Here is a 22,714-nt window from a genome sequence, read left to right as displayed (position 1 = left end):
TTATACAAAACAAACGGTTTTCAGCTTGCTCATTTAAAAAAAAAAATCAATCCACCCCCAAGTATATTTGCTTTAAAAAGCATCAAGATACTAAAAAGGTAAACTTTAGCCTAGTGAAATATGTACAAATCATTGATAACACGTAATCTGACTCTGTAACACAAGCTAGTCATTGAGAAAGTAACACTCCAAAGTAGGTGGAAGGTTTGGGTGTGTAAATGAAGCTATGTTGTGGGAGAAAGTTTGCCCAGACACTGGGAAGAAACAATATTCTAACCAGACAGCCCTTCATCTGACAGCTTTCCCAGTTGAAAGGTTGACTGTACTGCATGCTTGGCAACCCCTACAGCCAGTGTTCAAACACCAGCACAAAGCACAGCAGACTCCAGCTGGAGCCTTGTTGAGGCAGCTGGCCAGTAATAAGTAGAAGGTCTACTCCATTATTAGACACCTTGATTTCTGCCGACAAGTGTCTGCTCATTATGGGAAAAGCCAAGATGTAACATAGGGAGAAGTGACAAGCCAGAATGAATAGATGGGCAAATAAACCATTACTTTTTCTGGTATCACTTAATACATTATTTTCCAGCTTCAGAGTTTTCAGCTCCCTGGGGAAGGCAATCTCAGTTTTTACAAATGCCTTCTTTGAGAAAATGAAGTTACTTTGCTAAGCAAATACAAACGACACCATGCAGACCCAGACAGCAGTCTAAGACATAGCAAATTGGAGTAACACTATGTAACAGAATCTATAAACTAAACAACCCTCCACTACCAAACCACACAGACTGGCAAACTGCAATACAGAGACCAATACAAGTCAGCATTTATCAAGACATCATAGTATTCAACAGGCTGCAGTTTTCAACACTTGCTTAAACTAGGCTCCAATACCATAAAGGTTACTGTTGGTAATGTTGACTTTTACTAAAATAATTAAAATTGGCAGATTCCTCATGAATACGTAAAACCGTGGTTACAATTTTACATATTTTACAGTTATAGAAGGCTGATTTTACTATATTTTACAAGTGAAATGAGTTAAACTCTGATGACTGGCTATCAAAAAAATAAACCAAAAAAACCATTACTACCTCCCCCCACACACACACAACCAGTGAAAGTGTTTGTTTGTTTGTTTGTTTTTTTAATACACACAGTGTGTAGATTAAGATCAGTTTGAAAAAAGCCAAACTTTTTCTATGGTGCCTTTATACTTTCTGAAAATAAGTAAATTTCAACTCCTCAGCAGGTCAAGCTGTGTAAGAGCACATGACTCCCGTGCTCAGGACCCTCCATTGGTTACCAGTTAGACTACAGTGCCAATTTAAAGTGTTTCCACTGATCTTCAGATCTGTAAATGGTCAGGATCTAACTACATGAAATTGCCTCTCCATCCCGACAACTCTCCATCATTGGGTTCCTTTGGGATAATGATGCTTTAAAAACAAAAGAAGCTTACCACCCTCCCAACCCCCTGACACACACACACACCAGGCCCCCAGAATCTGAGGACCAGAGATAAAGTATTCTTTAAAGGGGAGGGGGTGTCTGTTCAACAAGCTACTAGGGGAGATTAGCCTGAGAAAGTCTGACCAGTTTTAGAATACAACTCAAGACCTACCCATTTGCTAAATACTTCCTATGTCTAACCAGAGCACAACATTCATACCTGTCTGTCCACTCCTGTATCTGCATACAGAACTAATTTAGAGCAGTCACCTGGGTGATAAGCATTATTGCAAAACCTACAGTTATAAGGGGAAAAAAAACCCAGAACAAATTGTGTATATATTCTCTTTGTATATGAGAATTAATTTTGTGTCTGCTGCAGATATGGCATCAGTCATCAAAATATGTCCTGCATCCAATAAAAGATGTAGATATTAAACAGACTCTGAGCTTTGAAATGAGATTTCGTATTGTTACATTAAAAGTCATTAGAGAGAACTGTTTAAGCTTTAGACAGCACAATAAGAATGCAACAGTGATTTTAAAAGATTGTATTACACATTACAGTGACCAGATTAAGAGAATAACTCGCCTGTACAACCAAGAGGGTCTACAATAATGAAACACATTAAGGTGGGTAATAATGGAAACCAACACAAAATAAGTGGTGGTGGTGGCTGGGGGGGCTTTTGTAGGCCAACCTTATTTTTTTGGGAACTTACGCACTGCAATCTAGCATAAAAGCCATTTCCTTTACAAACGCCTAGCTTAGACAGACATTAAGTTCACAGACTTGTTCGCCATTCAAGAATTATTGCAGAGTACTAAGTGGAAAAAAAAATTCAACATACTACAGCTGCATGCTAGATATATTGAAAGACAAGTTATGCTGAGTGCATAGGGAGGGAAAAAAAATACCTTAAGAGTTACAGTTCAGATATGTGCTGGAGAACAGAAAATAGCAGCAAACATTTTATGTTTAAAACAATGATAGAAAACTGTATGTGCAGTTATGACTACATATTTGTGATAAGCAGAGTCCAGACATCCCAGAGGAAGAAAAGGGGCTTGAAAGCTCCAAAATAAGCAACTGAATACTGTATACAATACTATTATACTATAAAAGTGTATTAAGTAAGGTCTTTTATGAAAGCCAGCAACACACTGGTCATGAATATCATTGTGAAATGTATGTATTAATTAATGATTAATTAATGTATGTACTGTGAGGAAGCATGGATACTCACTGATATTATGCACTCAAGTCTAATCAGACTAAAGCCTTGGCTATACTTACAGACATACAGCGCTGTGAGTTAAACCCGCCTTCGTACAGCTGAGTAGGGAAAGAGCTGCAGTGGCCACATTTGCAGCACTTGCAGCTGCATTGCGAGTGGTGCATTATGGGCAGCTGTCCCAGCATTCAAGTGGCTGCAATGTGCTTTTCAAATGGGGGAGGGGTGGGTGGAGTGTGACAGGGAGCGTGGGGGGGAGAAAGTGTTTTTTGGGGTGCTGAGAGTGTGTCAGTACCTTGTAAGTAACAGATCTTCCTCCCTCCCCCCGCCTCTCTCTCACTCACTGAAAGCAAACAGCAGCTGTTTCTTTTTTTTCTCATAGATGAGATAAGCAGCCGCTTTCGGAAAGGGACCCCAATCCCCTGCCCCTCCCCTCCCCTCCCTTCCCCCTGCTGCCTCTCTCTTCAAGCAAACATTAGCTGTCGCTCCAAACAGAGCCCTCCGCCTGCCCCTCACTCACTCAAAGCAAACAGTAGCTGTGTTTTGTTTTTTCGATAAGCAGCCCCCCGGAAACGGCACTTCCGCGTCCGGAGTTCACAACAAAACAAGACAGGACGCTTCAAGTGGTTTGAGCACTGGCCTGCTAAACCCAGGCTTGTGAGTTCAATCCTTGAGGGGGCCATTTAGGGATTTGGGGCAAAAATTGGGAATTGGTCCTGCTTTGAGCAGGGGGTTGGACTAGATGACCTCCTGAGGTCCCTTCCAACCCTGATATTCTATGAATTAAAAGGATTATGGGGAGTTTCCGGAGGTCAATCCAGCTCCGTTTACACTGGAGCTGGAGCATCTCAGCCAATGCGCAACAGCTGTTAATCCTCTCGGGGAGGTGGAGTACCAGGAGCGCTCCAGCCAGGGAGTCAGAGAGCTCTACGTGCCTTGCCAGTGTGGACGGGGAGTAAGGTAGAGCGCCCTGGTAGGCTTTATTGTGGTATAACGTGCAAGTGTAGCCAAAGCCAAAGGGAGAAACACGGTTTCTCTCAGAGAGAGGGAAGGTAGCTCTCTCCCTCTCCCTAATATAAATTAGGCAACATGGAACCAACACAATGGAAGCTCCATCTACATATGAGTCAACAGGGGGATGGGAAGTCAACAGGAGGAGATGAACAGCGGGGGGTCATCCTGCTTCTGGAGACAAAACAATGAGTTTGGAGAAGTATAAAGATAAGCAAGAAGCCATTACTTAATGGACACAGAGGCCAGTACTCCTGAAATCTATGAAAAGTGGATCACTCAGCCATGTGGGTTGAGGACACTGATCTGACTGTAACAGTGAAATTGCCTGAGACCAAGATTGTAATCTGTTAAATTTTAGACACTGGAAAATATGTTTTATTTTTGTTTTGTCACCATTTTCTGTTTCTATTATTCTTGCTTATTCTCACTTACATCGCTATTCTTATTAATAGACTTACTTTTGGTTTTATCATAATGCAGTGTTGTGCATTAAAGTGTGGATTGTCAGCTAAATTAACAGGCTGGTGCATACACTGCCTCTTTAGATGCAGTAAACTTGATACTTTCTGTGAATGTCTAGTGATAGGAGCTGAATACTGCAGAGGAACGCTCTCCCAGGGCCGTCAGGAACTCGGGTTCACTGAATGTTACCTTCAAGGCTAGGTTAAGACTGACAGAATCTTGAGGAGTTTGCTGGTGAGGTGGACACAATGGTGTGGCAGGGACCCGACACACAGTTTAAGCTCCAGCAAAGCTCTCTCTTGCTGAGGCAGAGGGGTAACAGTGGCTTACGGTTTTGGGCACCCAGAGAAAGCATCACAATATTTTAAAAGTCTCTTCCAGTGAAAGTTTGATTAGAATTACACCTGAAGTGGTTTTACATCAGTTACTATATTAAAAGGCTTTTATATTTTTTCAATCATTTAAGTTAATGAATATTAGGCCAGAGGTTTCAACATTAATGGGCACTTGGAGGTGCCACAAGTACTCCTTTTCTTTTTGGAAATCAGAGTTTTGCCACTATCTTCACCTGAAGTGTTTTTACAAGTGCCAAAATTAGACCAGGTTTTCAAAAGTTGCCTCTAATTTTGTGGCTGGAAAAATGCAGGCAAAAATTTACATTTGCAAATCTGGTCCTTGAAGTTGGAGCTAGCAATCTAAACATACTATGGGGATGTGTTCTTTATTAACTCTCCATTTATTGCTGGTTCAGCACCCAGTAGGTCAGTTTTCAACTCACTCATGCCTTATGGACAACATAAGTTTTCATCTTTTGTTTATATATTACTAGAGCCATTGGCCTGAAAACTGGTTCATTGTTTAACAATTCACCAGTTCTTGCTTTTTTAAACACCACTTGAAGACATAATCCTCTGTGACAAGCCAACTAGTTTCTGAAGAAGTGATTATAAATGTCAAAACTAATACACTATGACCTCAGCTGAGAACATGCACCACCAGAAACAAATGAGTCAGCAGCAACAAAGACCATGTTTCAAACAAATATCCCTAGCAATATATTAAAGAAAAAGTCAGACAGTATTTTTTCAAGATCCGAAAATGTAAGTCACTATATAGAGAGAGAATGCAGAATTATTTCTTTTAATCACAGTGTCATACCTGCGTGAAATATTTTCCATCATGTTTCAGGACTTTCATTGAAAGGTCAAGAATCAATCGTAGAAACTCCCATGTAGAATCTGGATATAAAGAATGAATTAGAATTTTCAAGTACTAGTGGCTTGCTAAGCATTACATAACTAATATTTAAGCACTGCTACGGAATATTTCAGCAGGATGATTATTTTTCTCCATCATTAGTTTAAATAAAGTGTTGATTACCAGCACGTGGGCTGTTTGGATTTTTGTCAGGTTTTTTAAGCATTTCTGAGAGACTTTCCATAACCTGTAGTGTGAATTCCCACACGTATTTTCATGAGTTCCCACTATTCAGCTGACTGTGCTTAAAGTCAAACTAAAGGGTAAACAAAGAAAATTTCAGGAAAAAAAATCAAGTCTTCGATGCCAGTAATTGGACTTTTTAAGCACAGAATATCAATAGAAAAGTATTTCATTACCAATAAGGTAATGCAGTTTCCACACAGCCAAGGGCATAGAAGAAGCAAGCCTGCAATCCTAAACTATGGAGGTTAGATGCGTGACATTCCCCCTTCAGCTCTAATTTTTCCACACTGCAAGGTGCATATTGGGAGCAGTTCAAGATGAACAGCTCCAGAGCCCTGAAAATAAGAAAAATCTGCAGAAGAAAAAATGTAATGTGATTCTTTACGTCATTGGATGAATGCATTACACTAACCCTCAGGAAGATTTAACTTATTTCTCAAGCATAACTGCAATCGGCAACTCAAGCTAACAGTTATCTGTCATCTAGAAGGCATTACAGGAAAGAGACCTAAAATAGCGCCACCTAATGAAATATTGAGATCTTACTGTCCTTCAACATATAGCACAATAAGACTTCAACTTCCTCTAGTCATTCCAGCCCCACTGTGTCTTCTGCAAGGAAAATTCTATTCTCCATAGGGAAGGTATCTTATGTTCCCTAAAGTGTTCCACATCCATATTTTAACAGAATGGTGATATAGTACATAATAATTCTGAAGTCCTCAACTGTTTTGAAAAAGGACCTCAACTTTCAGCGTAAATGGGAGGAGAGGGAAGAAATGCTCCAAACAGAAAAGAAATCTGGGCAAAAAGTGCTCCAAAAATGTACATGCTAGAGCAGCAACTCAAATATAGGGATACACTATTACATTTATTTTAAAAAAACACATCTCCCTGCCTGAGAACATAAAATAACGTGTCCCCCAATTTCATAAGACCCAATTAAAGAAAACGTACATTCATGTTCTGTAGGTCACAAATCTATGGCAAGCTGTAAAAAACAGATTTGTGTTTCCAAAGTCTTCCATAGTTTATAAACTAGCTGTACTGTTTAAATTCAACTCGGGAAGTGGAGGTGGGGGAAAATAAAGATTCTTCTGTGACATTTACTTCAAAATTTGCAAGGAAAGTGCTCCTCACTTCCCCTTTTTCCCAATTCAGGAACTGAATGCTAAAATTTAGAAGTCCTGATAGTCACAATTCTTCTCTCCACCTGCATGCATGTGCACTCCCTTTCCTCCCCCCCCTTGCTTTTCTTCCTAGTGCTCCTAATTATGAGAACATCTCTGGTCTCAAAAGAGCATGTTACTTACAGAAACTGCTGCGAATACCACCCCACGCACTGCTGAATGAGACTCTGACATGGCTGAAATAAACTCTTAGTAAGTGTACAGTTGGGTTCATTGCTGTGCAGTGACTAGGTCCCCATCACCACCAATATCCAGAAAAGGGGGGGGGGGCCTTCGGGAGGAACGATGTACTTGTGGATATATGTCTATACTTCTGCAGGGGAAAAAGCCATGGCAGAGTCTTAGAGCCCACATCAACTGACTCAGGCTCACACTACAGGGGTAAAAATAGCACTGCAGATGTTCCCACAGCAAGACGGGGTGGTCTCAGAGCCTGTGCTCCGGCCCAACTGGGAACACTGACACTACTGTTTTTAGCCCCGCATGAAATGACCCAGGCTGAGATTCCCTGCCACAGGTTTTGTTTTGGGGTTGGTTTTTTTTGCAGTGTAGGTGTACCCCATCACTGCACTCTGCTATTTAGCTTTTGGTACAACTGGCTGTGACCCAGGAGCCCCATGGGACTAGACAATCCAGGCAGATGCTCCGGAGTTGGAGTGTGCCTTTCACTAACCTGCAGAGAGTCAGCAGGGCTGAGTAGGCCTAGAAGAGCATGCTTGTGTTGCCCATGGAGTTGGGGAGCTGACCCATGGCAGGTACAGACAAGGTTTCCTCAAGGTGAAGCCAGGAGGATGGGGCAGGATGCACAAGGGGCAGCAAGGTTCCTCACAACGCAGGGTACCCCCAAGCAGCAAGCATCACATAAGGTAAAAAGATCCCCCTCATTTTAACCCCCAAAATAATATTTTGCTGCAAACTGTCAAGAAAGCGAAGTGTTAAAAACAGTTAGTATAAACAAAGAATTAACCTTCTTCAGGAGATGTGGAGATTGGAACAGCTGTCAGATCATTAATTACATAATCAAACATCCTTCCTTCTTTGGCATACCTCTTCAGTACTGGAACACAGTCTTCTATTAGAACCTAAAAAATTACTATGTTTTAATAAGTGATCAAAATCTTCTTAAACTGACTGGACTAATATGATGTATAAGCATTGAAATAGGGAAAAAGGTCAGAATTAAGTCTGACTTTAACATAAGGTTCTAATCTTAGCTTTTTATATCTCCATATAGAAGGCAATGCGTGGGGGATGGAGCGCGGGAGTGATGCAGCAGCGAATCAGAATTTCCATTCCCAGCTCTGTCACCGACTGCTGGATGACGACTTAGATCACTTGTGCCTCTGTTATTCCCCATTTTTTAGATGGGGAAGTAGTTACTAGCCTCACAAGATAGTGGCAAGTTTTGAGATCCTTGGATGAAAGGCACTTAACACATGCAAAATATCATGCAATTTTTGCTAGTTTTTCTCCAAGAAAACTAGCAAGTATTCAAAGATATGTCCTTAGGAAGAATAACCTTGCAGTTAAGATACCGAATTATGATCCAGTAGCTGTGGGCTAGTTTACCTGCTCTGACAGACATGATATGTTACATACCCTTCTCAGTAACCCAGTTTCTTCTTTCTTCCAATGGGGGAAAGAGGGTAGAATATTTACTCGTATGAATAGAATTTGCCAACAGATTTCAAGCAAATAATAGCACAGATAAAACCAAATTAACCCCTCAATCATGTGAACTATATCTGAGATTCTGAATGATGTACTAGCAATTGAATTAAGCTTATGATTTGCATTACTTCTCAGCCAGTTTATACTGGGAGTTATTAGATACCATACTCTAATTTTATATTAATATTACCTATTTTCACTCAGCTACTAACAAGGTTTGGTGATGCCAATATGCATTATTACGCTTCAAGTTTCTTTATTATTCCAAGTGTGGGTTGTAAATATTAAGAAAGCAGAGTGGGTTTGGAGAGGCAGAGTTAAATATTCCAAAATTAATGAATCAGTGTTTTGAATCCAAACCCTAGTGCAAACTATACCATGATTCAGAAATGCAGATATGGATTAAGCCTAAAATAGTAGGAAAGAAAATGTTAAGAAGTCAGATGGCATACAAAAAACTTCCCAAAACAATAAATTGCCAGATCTAAATCTAGATCTAAATCATATTTTCATTTGTAAAAGTTACTTGCAATGAAGGCAACAGATAGATTACCTGATAGCATTCTCCTTTAAGATTGTCTAAGACATCTCCACATGTTTTACGCATGTATTTTCTACACCCGTCGATCACCATTTGGTCAATGTTTGATGTTAGTTAAGGAACATTAAATTCTGTTCACCTTTTATTAACCAAAGTTTTGGGGGTTTTATCCTTTTATCAAAGAGATACAGTCAATCTTATGGAGGAATAGTAATAGTAATACATATTTACTGCAACATCTAGGATTAGGAATTCATTCCCAACCTCAATTAGAGGTTTAAGATATTATTTATATTAAAAAAAAATTCTTTCCAACCAGCATTGTTGGCACCATAATTTACCATACATTTTAAAAGTGTACTGTTTTAATACAATGATGATGATAATTATTTTGGTTTATAGACTAATGAAATTTGCTATGTACAGTGACTAATAGCAAATCAGATCTGGAAAATGGAACTTTGAAATCTTATTTATGAAGCCACCTTTGGATCATTTTCTTTAACTGATATCTGAGAAAGAGGATACGGTTGACATATGCCATCATCATTAAGAACCAAATCCTGAAGTCTTTAATCAGACATCAATGGCTTTAAGTTACCTAAATAAGGAAATCAGGATTCAATCAAAGTGCAGAAAATGCTGTTCGAGAGCTACGATTTGGATTAGGAACTTGGCCAGGATCAGATCTCACAGTCAGTGCCTGCATGTTGTAGTGATTGGGTCTAAAACCATTCCTATTTTTTGGCTTAGACAGAACCAGTCTCCCAACACAAGTTCATACAAGAGACATTTAACTTGAGGTCCCAAGATACATAAGGAAGAGTATGCTGGATTATTAACATGAATGGTCATTTGTTGAAAGGATATCTCCACCATGGTGACCATCTTTGGTTTCAGTTTGACTATTTCATACAGTATACCCCCATCACCACCTCCTAGGATCAGCACTTCTTTCCCAGTGAAGTCTTCTTTCCCACTGCCCATTATGGCTTGCGTATATGCCAGGTCACTCTCTGCCAGATCTGGAAGGAACAAAGAGAAAGTTGGTCAGAAGCTTTGCATTTGTAAGTCTGTTAATTACTAACTACAGTAGACCAGATGCATCTTAAAAGCAATGCTGTGTATTGTCAGTGTGAAAACCAGCATGGATTTTATATTCTTCCAGAACAAAAACACCAACACTTACAAGTGTTAACGTTACAAAGTCCAGCTCTCCAAAGTGAGGACATGCCAGAACTAAGGGCTTTCCCTGCATGGAATTTTTATGGTTACTTCGGTCCCCATCCCATCATTTACTTTGCATGGGTAGATCTGCATGATGACCCCTACTAGGGTCAGTGAACTCTGTGCAGATGTGACCACAAGCAGCCAGTTGCAGGTGGGGGCATTACTGCATACCCTCTGCTAATTCATTGGCTTTTTCTTACACCTCAGTTAATTGAGCAGTTCCCTGGGCTATCATTTTATTATATATATTTATTTATTTGTCTACACAATGCCTGCAAAGCGCACCATAGGGGTTTGAAATCACGGCAGATCTGGCAATGTTCTTTCCTGTGGCCCTCCTCCAGACACTTGAGACAACTTAAGTGAGGGTCACTGGTAGGCATAGGCTTGCCACAGGAAGCACACTGTTTAAACCCCAGTGACCGAGGCATGCCCCGGTACTGGGGGAGGGATGGACAGCCTCTCCGGGCATGGAGAGGAGCCCTACCCCTACTACACTAAAACAACTAAAAACTAGACTAAGAAACTATGTACAGGAAAACTATAGAGAGAACCACTAAAGGCACTTTGCAAACGCAAAGAGGCAGTTCCAACAGCCCTCACGGACAGTAAGAAGGAACTGAAGAGCACAGGCTCAGCGGGCCCCTTATATCAGTTCTATGATCACACAGCTCCAGGGGGTGCCAGAGCTAAGCCATCGGATACCACTAGAGGAAACATTCCCGACAGCTGTGCTCAGGGCATGCACACACCCAAATCAGAATGGACATGTACAAGTACTCGAAGAAGTAGTATTGATGGAGAGATTGAGACTGCTAAAAGGCTGAGATTTGGCTACCCCTAGCTGGCCTCAACCAAAGAAAATTAGTTAACAAGTAGAAAGCAAGTCGCCAAAGGCCCAAATATTTTACAGGGGGAAATAAGCCATCTAACAAGGTTATGAAACCTTAAGGCAGACTAGGGAAAATCATTTCATTTGTCTTTTAAAATAATGGGCAGTTGTTTAGAAGATAGATCACTGAGTTTGCTTTCCTGTCCATTAAAGTAGCTCTCAGAGGTTGCATAGCCTGGGGAGTGGGAAAGGGTTAAATATAAGAGAGTTTTCTTCACTTATACATTTTCTCTGAAACTTTCTGTTTGATACTTTGAAAAGGGTGCCTTTAAAACACGCACACGCACACACACACACACACACCGCCCAAAAAAATCCACACAACCTCTTACTTGCAGGGAAACTAACAAAGGGGTGTTCTGACAAGATAGACTCCAAATGACCTACAGCTTTAGCACATTGTAAAAAGACTATACTTACTAACATCCCCACTGAGGATAAGAATATTCCCAAACTGTTTCGAATGTAGAATTTTAATATTCTGATAAGGCGACTCTTCGTCATAAACAACCTCATCTATGTCATACTCTACCAAACGCCCATCAGCCGTGGGCCAGTATCTATCAATGGCTCCTCCTCTCACAGTTGCTGGCAATCTAAGGAAGGGGAAAACAAAAACTATTCACGATTCACTCTGAAAGTTAACAAACATTCCTCATTCTCCTTTAATTTAGCATGAATACAATACATGAGAGATGCTCTCCCACCCCATAGTACTTAACATTTTCTTATCATCATTAGGAATGCAGTACTACATAACTGAATGTTGTGGACACCAACTCAAATACACGTTTAATCTATGATTTTGCAAGAAAATACAATCCAAATAGCATTCATACAAAAAATAAAAATTTTCAATGTGATTTTTACATTTTTCTTGTATTCAGTAAAATTGCACTGTATACAAAGTTATTCCAATTTGTGTGTAATGCTCATGAAGGTTATTTGAAATATTTTAGCTAGCAGTCAAATATACAAGGATTGCTAGTGTCTACAGGAGAATCTGCGTGTTGATACTTTAATTTAGCACTACTCTAGCAACCTGTGTGTGAATCAGTCTTTTATCCTGGGGAAGAGGATTTGTGGAACACTAGACACTTAATTTGAAACTAGAAACTGAAATTAATGACACAAATGCAGAACATGGGCAAAAAGACACCAAACAAGTTTAAGCACTGTCTGCCTTTATTCTTAACGTAGATGTGAAACACATTTGGATGTTTCCACCAGAATTTGCATTAATTTCTGAAAGTCTGGCTCAGATATGCAGCCTCAAAGTTGGATGAATCTAGTAAGTCATTTTACAATTTCTTAATCGAGTATAAGTTCAGTTTTAAAAAATTAGTTAGCTTTAAAAAGACAAATTCACATTCAGCGTTCATGGTTAAGGTGACACCAACAGATCAAAATGCTTTTGTTATTCTTCTGTGCAAGACCGTCTAAACACTGATTTAATTTGTTTCATATTTAGGAAAATTAAGCTTTTTGAAAATATAAATTGATCTTTTGAATGCCCAGTGATTCTAAAGGACAAAAGTCAAAATTATACCTTCTGAGAGACACTAGATGGCAGTACACAGTGGGAGAAAGTACAAAAATATACATCGACAAGCACAAATATGGGAAGGCAAAAAAAATCAGGACCTGCAATTTCTGGCTGTTCTGCTTTGAGAGTGAAAGACCTTTGCAGTCCTTATAAAATAAACACACATGGACAAGATAGCCTCACCATTTGAGCACATCAAAATATCAAACTGAAATTAAAATGCTATTTTCTCTGATTTTTTTATTTATTCAACTCAATTGTTATGAAAATATTTCAAACTACTTTTTCTTTATTTTGGATTCCCTTTCTCTCTTCATGTACCATAATTATTACATAGTATGCAAAGGATTAGTATTACACAATGGCTTAGTCTATGTACAATTTTAACAACAAGCCGAGTGGCAATATTTATTAATTCTGAAATAAAACCACCACATTTATAGGTATTGAGAAAGCAGACATGCTCAGACTTAAACAAAACAAACAAAAAAAACCAAACCAATAACAGACTGTGTGTATCTCTCTCTAAAAATTATATATAGATATAGATAAAGGCAGTAATTTATTATTGGTGATTTTAATAGCCTCTTAGAAACCTGAAACTGAGTTTCCTTACAAACTCCACCACAGCAGAGATAGTTGCTATTGGTACGTTACAACAGGATTGCTTACCAGTACTAGACAGCACTATAGAATGTGTCTGGGAAACAAAAATCTCCCATTAAAAAAAAAGTAATGTGGAATTTGCTATATACCAAGAACTCAGTTTTGCGCCTACCAATCTTGACAGTGTTTCTTTGAACAGGTATTTATTATAGAAGTTAACTGCCATATGAATTTTTCAAAAAATTATACAAAAATATATTTATATACATGCATTTGTTTGAACAAATCTGAGGATTAGAAAGAAAAATTAGCAGTAAATCAAAAGGTATGTCCACAGACCTGTCCACTACACTACAGGATCAAAACGTTGAACCAAATTCTGTGTCAATCCAGAGTGATTCCCTGGCTTCAGAAGAATTAGGCCCTACTTACACCTGTGTAACAAAGCAGGATTTGACTCACTTTCAATGTTAATGTAAATCAAGTTAAATGGTGATGATACATTAAAAATAACATACCGCTTTACCCTTTTGATACTGCTGTGAAACAACTCTTTCATTCTTTCTTCTATCTTATTTAGTAGCTGTAAGAAACATGAAAGATGTTGAATTTACGAAGTTCAGAAATACACTTCCCCACCCACGATACAGTAATTTGAAATAGTGTTAAATAATGTGTAAAAAGAGTCTCCCTGTGGTGCCTATACAGCTGGGTTGGGGCCCCTGGTCACGCCCAATTATCACCCGGAGGTCAGCCCAGCCCAGTCCAGGCCCCAGCACCTTAGGGCATGTCTACACTGCCATTAGACACCCGTGGCTGGCCCATGCCAGCTGACTCGGGCTCGCCAGGTTCAGGCTGTGGGACTGTTCAGCGGCAGTGTAGACTTCCGGCTTAGGCTGGGTTTGGGGCTCTAGGACCCCTGTGAGGTGGGAGGGTCCCAGGACTCAAGCTGCAACCTGAGCTAGAACACCTACACCACAGTTTATCAGCCCCACAACCCGAGCCCCACAAGCCCGAGTCAGCTGGCCTGAGTCAGCCTTGCAGGGCTGAAAACTTGCAGTACAGATGTTCAGGCTTGGGCCTGAACGTCAGCACAGAAATTTTATAGCCCCACAAGTCCAAGTCAGCTGACCCAGCCAGCCACAGATGTTTAATTGCTGTGTATGGGTAAGAGCCCAAAGGGTAAGAGCCCAGAGTCAGCAGAATTCCAGTTAGCAGTCCATGGGTTTGTTAACTTGCAGCTTGAGTGTCTAAACTCATTTGTAACCCCAGGTTAGGAATTGTCGAACCCTGGGTCCCAACCAGCATCTACACTGCATTATGTGGGCCTGAGTCCAGTCACCCAACTTCCTAGTACCCTCCCAACACAGGGCCGCTCTAACCCTTGGTTCATGATGCAGTGTGGGAAACCTTGACTAACCACCACACTTGACTGTCAAGAGGACAAAGAAAGTCAGCACCTGGGAGCATGGAATGCCTTTGGTGGACTCCCAAAGCACAAGTCCAGTTGGGCTGTGTCTACCCTGTAAAGCAACAGGTCTCAAACCCTGGATCCTGGCTTGACTCGGGCTCGTGGAGTCCTGAGAGCCTGGGTCCAAGCCCTGAGTTAACACAATTTGCGTTTAGATGGAAGGAAGGCGTTAGGCTTGAGGCTGAGTTTGAAAGAGGTCAGTAGCACCACCTTACTTTGGGGGTGCCTGGGTAGCAGCTTTATGGACTCTTGGCCAGGTAGCCACGCCAGTCTCTCCCTCCTGGGCTTCTCTGAGGTTCACCTGACTCCTTGCAGAGCCGGGAGGGGGGGGGGGGAGGGGAGGGGAGTGGGAGGGCAATGACACAAGGGAGGTATAGGATCTCTGGCATTGGGAGGTTCCTCCTATTGCTTCAGCAGCCACTTCCTTCTCAGGACTTCCCCCTTGCTGATAGTAGTTTCCTCTTTACCATGCATGAGTGGCATAGCTACCTTAGCACACAGAGCCCACGCTGGCCCTGGCCCTTTCAATGCGGTGTTTACACACCCTGTCACACTGGGTGTCTCAAGAGAAAAGTAATGACACACAGCCTTTCACTTGTAAGTTACCAATACAGATCTGGTCAACTTTATGACAATGTGAAGTTAGCAGTCTTAGCCCAATTCCTAGTGAATAGTATCCACATGACAGCAGCTACAACCACAATTGGCACATTTATTGACAGTATCAGCCTGGAGGCCAAGGATCAAATGGGCATACAGAGGCTCTCATTCTAAGTAAAAAGGTAGCTGATTCTCCAACTTGGCATTAAGACACAGCAGCATATGGAAGTTTGCACTACCACTAAGCAGTGTCACCTCCGGATGGTGGGAATAAGGCGCTTCAGTTGAACAGCAGTTGCAGTACAGCTCTCCCAAACTTGGCATCTGACCTGGCTGCTAAGTTAAGGGCATGAAGTTTGACAAAAGTCAGTGGGTTACTCCATACTGCTGCCTTGTAGATATTCCTGAAACTGGCAGAAGACATTGTTTGTGCTCCAGTGGAGTGGGCCTTCACATTTGGAGGGAGAGGTACACCAGCCATCTGGTGATCTAGCTAGGTAAAATGTCCTAAGTAGCCTCATATGGCCACAAAAAGACATCCTGAAAGATTTAGTTCTATCAGTATACTAGAGCAAGTATGTATACACACACACACACAGTGTTAGTTCTTGAGTCTAAATCAGGTAGATAGAGTCAGGCAGAAGATTTAGCCAACACTAAGAGATAGTGGGCTGGACACCACGGTTTTATTTTGTTGCCACAGGTGGTAAGAGGCGAGGGGAGGGTGGCAGCCACTTTTACTCCTGCATGAGAGCACAAGGAGGTACAGGATGCATGGCCAGCTGCAACAGACACTGCTATTCAAAAGACTCAGATCTTGTGGACACATTTACCTATAGTGGGATCCACACTGACATATTCAAAGAAACTGCTAGGATTTCTTCTATGTGCTTTGAGATGGCTAATGGTATACTTACATGATCAATTTCATCTCTTCCTTTAATATCATCACTGTGGCTCTGCAGATCCACCAATACTAATCCATGAGGGTAAATTCTCAGATTGGAAAAACTAAAAAGCAAAATTATAGTGATTAGGATTTCATTTATTAACAACACTGTAGTTTACCAAGAGGAAAAACTATTTCTTAATACAATGCAATGCTGGAGGGTAGGTATAGGATACAGAGGGACCTAGACAAATTAGAGGATTGAGCCAAAAGAAATCTGATGAGGTTCAACAAGGACAAGTGCAGAGTCCTGCACTTAGGATGGAAGAATCCCATGCACCGCTACAGACTAGGGACCGAATGGCTAGGCAGCAGTTCTGCAGAAAAGGACCTAGGGGTTACAGTGGACGAAAAGCTGGATATGAGTCAACAGTGTGCCCTTGTTGCCAAGAACGCCAATGGCATTTTGGGACGTATAAGTAGGGGCATTGCCAGCAGATCGAAGGACGTGATCGTTGCCCTTATTCTACATTAGTGAGGCCTCATCTGGAGTACTGTGTCCAGTTTTGGGCCCCACAATACAAGAAGGATGGGGAAAAATTGGAAAACGTCCAGCGGAAGGCATCAAAAATGATTAGGGGACTGGAACACATGACTTACGAGGAGAGACTGAGGGATCTGGGATTGTTTAGTCTGTGGAAGAGAAGAATGAGGGGGGATTTGATAGCTGCTTTCAACTACCTGAAAGGGGATTCCAAAAAGGATGGATCTAGACTGTTCTCCATGGTAGCAGATGACAGAACGAGGAGTAATGGTCTCAAGTTGCAGTGGGGGAGGTTTAGGTTGGATATTAGGAAAAACTTTTTCACTAGGAGGGTGGTGAAACACTGGAATGCGTTACCTAGGGAGGTGGTGGAATCTCCTTCCTTAGAAGTTTTTAAGGTCGGACTTGACAAAGCCCTGGCTGGGATGATTTAGTTGGGGATTGGTCCTGCTTTGAGCAGGGGGTTGGAGTAGATGACCTCCTGAGGTCCCTTCCAACCCTGATATTCTATGAATTCAGAAGTCTAGTAATTTTTCCAGCTCCACTGTCAAATAATGATTTTCTCTCTCTGTTTCTTTCAAAAAGTAATTGAACAACATACAGAGTTGGCAGGAGCATGACAGCCACCCCCTAAAGATCATACAACTAATCTTAAAACAAACAAACAAAACCACAGCAGTGCATAAAAACCAACACAGACATAACAAGAGGGAAAATACACTGCACATCAGTCTCTATTCTTTGAATATGAGAATTTGTTTAGAGTTATAATTAGATACTTAAAAACAAAACAAGTTTCAGAAAACAATTAGCTATTCCCTTGCCTTTCACTTCAAGAGAACTTAAAGTATTAGAGCCACCTCATGCAGACAGCTTTCATGTTAACAGATTAATGACTATTCATAAGAAATACAAAGTGTATTTTACGGGAGGGCGGGGGGGCAACAAACACAATTAAGTGACAAAACAAGTACTAAGTAAGAATGGGTAACTAGTTTCTGCTAGTTTAGTTACTGGAAACTTTTAAAGTGATTAAAAGTTTCCAGTAATTTTGGCCTTAAAGTGATTACCCTAAAAACTAAAAAGGAAGAGGCCATGGATGACATGCACTGAACCAACCACAAAACCATTTGCTCTATTCTAGAGGCCATCCATCAGCCATTTGCTTTGGATATCAGCGGGATTTGGTTTGGTTTGTTGGGTTTTTTTAAGCAAAGAAGAGAAGGCCTTTAAGATGGAACTCCAGTCCCTTTAAGAGATGTCTCGGTTCACCAAAGTCTCTATTACAGGACCTGACTTAGGAGAAGGATATACAGCATATCCCCTTTGGAGTAATTTTATTTTTAAATCTACAGTAACATCTGTAAAGTACTTTTTAAAATATGCAGATTTATAGTTTTCATCTGAACCAGATGGTATCAGAAACAGTCCACTCAAGGCCTTTCCCACTAATATTTAAGACTATCTATGAGACATCTGTAAACTAACACCATTAAAACCATGGTTCATCAAAGTCAATGGACCAGTCTTTTTCCTCCTACTATCTAGTAAATAACTTTTGCATAATAAGCAACCTGCTAGTTCAGTTTGATGGAGGAAAGTAGATGAACAGTGATGTGACAGATCAGGCGTTGATAACCTGTGGCTCGTGAGCCACATGTGGCTCTTTTACAGTTAAAGTGCGGCTCGTGGACCCCCCACGCACCCCGCATTCTCTGCCTACCAGATGAGAAGGGGGAAGAAACTCGGAGTATCTGCCCTGCAGCAAGGTGGTAGAATTAGGGGTTTCTGCCCTGCAGGGAGGGGAATGAAAAGGCTTTAGCCCCATGAAGGGGCGGTGGAGCCAGAAGCCCAGCACCTCGGCAGATCTTGCAGCTCTCAAACTTCTCAAGATTATTGTATGCGGCTCGGAAGGTCAGTAAGTTTGGCCATTCCAGTGATAGATTCATCTTTGTCTTGTAATTATAAGCCACAATGGAGGTGAAACATGGCAGTCGTTAAACCATCAGCTTAGTCACTAGGATGTTGTTCCATCATTTTAGAAACACTGTGACATTACCACTCTCTTAGGAGAAGGCACTCACAGGTACTTTGTTCTAATAATAACGATTTGGTTTTTTCTTCCATCTCAACACTATGGTAAAATGTTAGTGAAAATCCTCAATACAGCAACTTAGTTATAAGCACATTCAGTGCACTGATGGACATGAGCAATAGCAATGCACACACAGTGAGACTTTCTCCAGCTTTCCAGAAATATGTACAACAGTAAAAACCAACCAAGTTACGCCATTTATTTTTAAAGCAACCATTGCCACTGCAGTCCCCATCTATTCTTCAGATTCACCATCTCCCCCCCCACCAGCCACTCTTATATGGCAGAGTCAGCCCATCAGACATTTTACTTTGACAGCCCTGAACACTCCACCAGCATCAATGCTTGGGTGTAAGAGCTGGTGTTTTTGCAAGATTCTGCACACTGTAGCATTGCCTATACACAAATGCTATAAAAGCAACATCAAAGCCAGGAAACTCTGGAGTGGTTTTTGTTTCGTGAGTGGGATGGCTAGGATCTGGTAAAAGTTAGCAGGAGATTGGCTCCAGCAAAGCAGGATTTGCTATAGTATAAGTAAGTTTTGCGCTACCAGAAAATGATAACTTTTATATATGACTGAGAGGTTATTAAGTTAAGAACCTAGAGATGGTCAAAATTTTTGACATTCAAGATTTCAGGCCACATATCAGGGGAGAAACATAAAAGACTGAAAATATTTGTGATCTTTTCCTCTTTTTCCCAAAAAACAGCACTATAAAGAGCTGCGATTACTGTTCTCTAGCCTTTATGCATGTGTATCCCTAAAAGCATTTTTAGCCCTTTCTCTTGGTCTGTTTCTTAAGGCACTCTGGGCACATTACAAAAGAAACCCTGGCTGGCAATAATCCTGCTGGAAAGAAACAGTCAAGCATGGATGCAGAAGCCTGCATGACAACTTCTTCCAATAGCTGGACACCCTCCACTACAGAAAGGGATTTTAATAAAGCGTGCTTGCTCAAGCATGCTATAGACTAGCCCTATAGGTATGTACAATGCCTTCAGTCCAGGAGACTACATGGTTTTTATCAAATACTTAAATAGAAGTACTCCTGTTGACTTTTTAAGTCAATTGATTCAAACCAACCCCTAACCACCACCCATAGTGCTAGAGCATGTAGCTAGGTGGCACTCTTACTATTCTGTACTAAACCCATGCTTCAACATGGTGCCAGAGAATGCTGCACAATCAAATGTGCCATTTCAGAAATTTATCCCCATACTGTAACAACTGGAGGTAATTCACCTCCCATTGGCCATTATTAATTTGGGTAGTCATCTCCTCTACACAAATTCCCTCCTGTAATTTCAATTTCCTGTCCTGAAGTGAGGCATTGCTATTACTGTTTAACAACTGCCATGTTTCACTTCCAATGTGGCTCATTCCAGGGCTGGTTCCTCAATACATACATACATACTTTGTAAATTTTTTAAAATAGAGACACAATATAAAGGCAAGGCTATTTTACAGCAGGTATTAGAATATAAACAGAGACTTTTCTAGACCTATGTGGATTTTATCTATTTGTTATTTTAACTGTTACCACAGGATCCTTAGGCTTCACATGAGTGGAAGATTGCTGTCATGCCTCCTTTCTTCCGCAAACTGGCATCTGAGTGGTTCAAAGGGTCCATAATTCAACTTGTAAACCTAGCCCATACTTCCTGCCTCTAAACAGAAGACAGTCTTAGCCTTTTTCTAAAGGCAAGTTGCACCAGTTTAACTAAAATTAGTTTTTAAATCTGCTTAGCTGGATGGAAACCCCTGCTGGTTACTGATTTACTTGTTTACCAAATTAAGCTAAAACCGATTTAAGTGTGTCCACAAACTAGGCAGGCTTGAAAACAGATGTAGTCAAACCACTGCAATCATATGTTTAGAAAAACACCCATTAACAACAGCAGAGCAGCCCAAGGGTGCGGCCAGGAGACTCATTAGCTTCCGCTGTAAATAAGACTCAGCAAAATCAAAAACAGTTACTATGCATTTCTGTTCAAAGTTCATCCTCTCTCCTAAGGCAAGTGTTTTCTTATTACCGGTGTTATCTATACTGCTAAGACCAGTTTCCCCGAGTTGCCAATGAGCACAGGCTAGCTTCACCACCCAACATCCAATGAGAATGCTTCATACAGCTTACACAGGGAATCCAAAAATGCAATGACATTTTTGATAGAGCAGTGAGATATCACACTGTAAGTAACCATTGGGTGGCTGCCATCAAAAGCTGTTCAGTTTTCTTGAATAAATACTGACTATAGAGAAGGAAACAAATTTTTGCCACTATTAAGTTAGACCTAACTTTGAGTTGGCTAGGCAACGAGAAGGGGACAATTGACTCAATGGGCTAGAGTCCTCTCACTTAAAGGTTGGGGGTGGCGGGCGTTTTAAATCAGCCACACTTACTAGTTTAAGTCACAAAATTATCAGGAAGCAAATGAGAGCAGAATCTAACCCAGTATCTTACCACCACATCCCACCAACTCAGTCCTCTTGTTTGGAGCCAGATCTAAAGCTCACTGAAATCAAAGGGAGACATTTCAGCAACTTGAAATGGTATTGCATCAGACCTGTAGATACTTACTAAGACGGCTGCTACTCTGAAACCTACATTATTAGAGAAGTTTTCAAGGTGTCACTTCTAAGATCAGCAATTTTTAAGATTGAAAAGTAGATTAATACTGGAGTTTAAATGTTGTAAATTCTAAAACAAGACTAATTTTTACATTAATAACGAGACTAGCTGAAAACAGCCAATGTAGTCTGTAAGATAGAAATAGTCAAACATTTATTATTATGGTAGCACTTAGGGGTCTATCAGGTTGAGGCTCCTGAAGTGACACTCCCTGCCCACAGGAACATATATACAAAGATTTTGTTTTCCAGTAATGTCAGATGCTTTACTCTCCTTTCCTACACCTTACTTCTGTAATTAAAATTCATCTTCAGTGGTGTGGGGCAGCAGTGTAGAGGAATAGTGAAAAGAGATGAGAAGCAGCCCAAGTCAAGCAAGTCTTTCTCCCCTTTAAGGGGTAGTGGAGGTAGACTCTGAGCAGAAGCCTGGCTCAGCCATGGGGCCTTGGTGCTGCTGAAGCTGTGGGCCTGAATCCTGCCAGCCACCCTTCTCTCTACACAGGTTGAAGGAATCACATAAGAGCTTTTCCCCCTCGCCCCTTTGGGGGGGGTGAGAGCATGCATACCTCATCGGAGCAGGGTTTACTTGTTTTATTTGTTCTAACATTTAACAGTCAGGTCTCGCCTACGTTGGTTGTCTTGTCCAACCGTCTGCTGGGGTGGTTGGACATTAGAGGTCATCAGTTCATCAGGTTTCATTTCCTTTATACTTATGAACTAGGAAGTGACTTTTTTATACCACTTGAAGCTGTGGGATGGAGATCTGAGTTGACTCCTGTTAAATTTAAAAAAACTGAAAGAGGAGTCCACTTTGCTAAGGATTCAGCACCCTGACCCCTTCAATTAAGGCTTGAAAGAGGACTACGGGGGGGAGAGTAGGAGACAACACAACACACCCCCATTTTAGGCCTTTTTTGCATATCATACAGCAGCCTAAATATTTTCCTAGACAGGTCACTTTTAAAATGTTGTCTTCTGTCACTTAGGTATTCCTCATAATAGGGGAGGGGACAGAAGCCAATCCTGATTGATTTATTAAAATAATACCATTGAAATGTCTCAAACTTTGCACATCTATTAGTATTTCCCAATGGATTTCAGAGCATTTACCAAACATGAATGAAAGCCATCACTACACCATTCCTGCATAGTAGGTATTTTAATTATACAGATGGGAAAATGAAGGAATTTAAGATATACCCAA

General features: G+C 40.9%; 1 protein-coding gene across 2 annotated transcripts in view; it reads right to left on the bottom strand.

Annotated features, from left to right (window-relative positions):
• SMS (spermine synthase) overlaps positions 1–22,714 on the bottom strand; it is a 77,805-nt gene that overhangs the window by 18,679 nt on the left and 36,412 nt on the right. For both annotated transcript variants that reach the window (XM_048862942.2, XM_048862952.2), the window contains exons 3-9: positions 16,271–16,364; positions 13,801–13,865; positions 11,551–11,726; positions 9,879–10,033; positions 9,021–9,110; positions 7,764–7,878; positions 5,322–5,401 (exon numbers count right to left, since the gene is read on the bottom strand). In XM_048862942.2, coding sequence (XP_048718899.1) covers positions 5,322–5,401; positions 7,764–7,878; positions 9,021–9,110; positions 9,879–10,033; positions 11,551–11,726; positions 13,801–13,865; positions 16,271–16,364 — 775 coding nt within the window. The remainder of the gene's footprint in view (positions 1–5,321; positions 5,402–7,763; positions 7,879–9,020; positions 9,111–9,878; positions 10,034–11,550; positions 11,727–13,800; positions 13,866–16,270; positions 16,365–22,714) is intronic.

Source organism: Caretta caretta, chromosome 1, assembly GCF_965140235.1.
Source record: "Caretta caretta isolate rCarCar2 chromosome 1, rCarCar1.hap1, whole genome shotgun sequence".
Taxonomy (NCBI): Eukaryota; Metazoa; Chordata; order Testudines; family Cheloniidae; genus Caretta; species Caretta caretta.
This window is presented reverse-complemented; position numbering and strand designations above follow the sequence as displayed.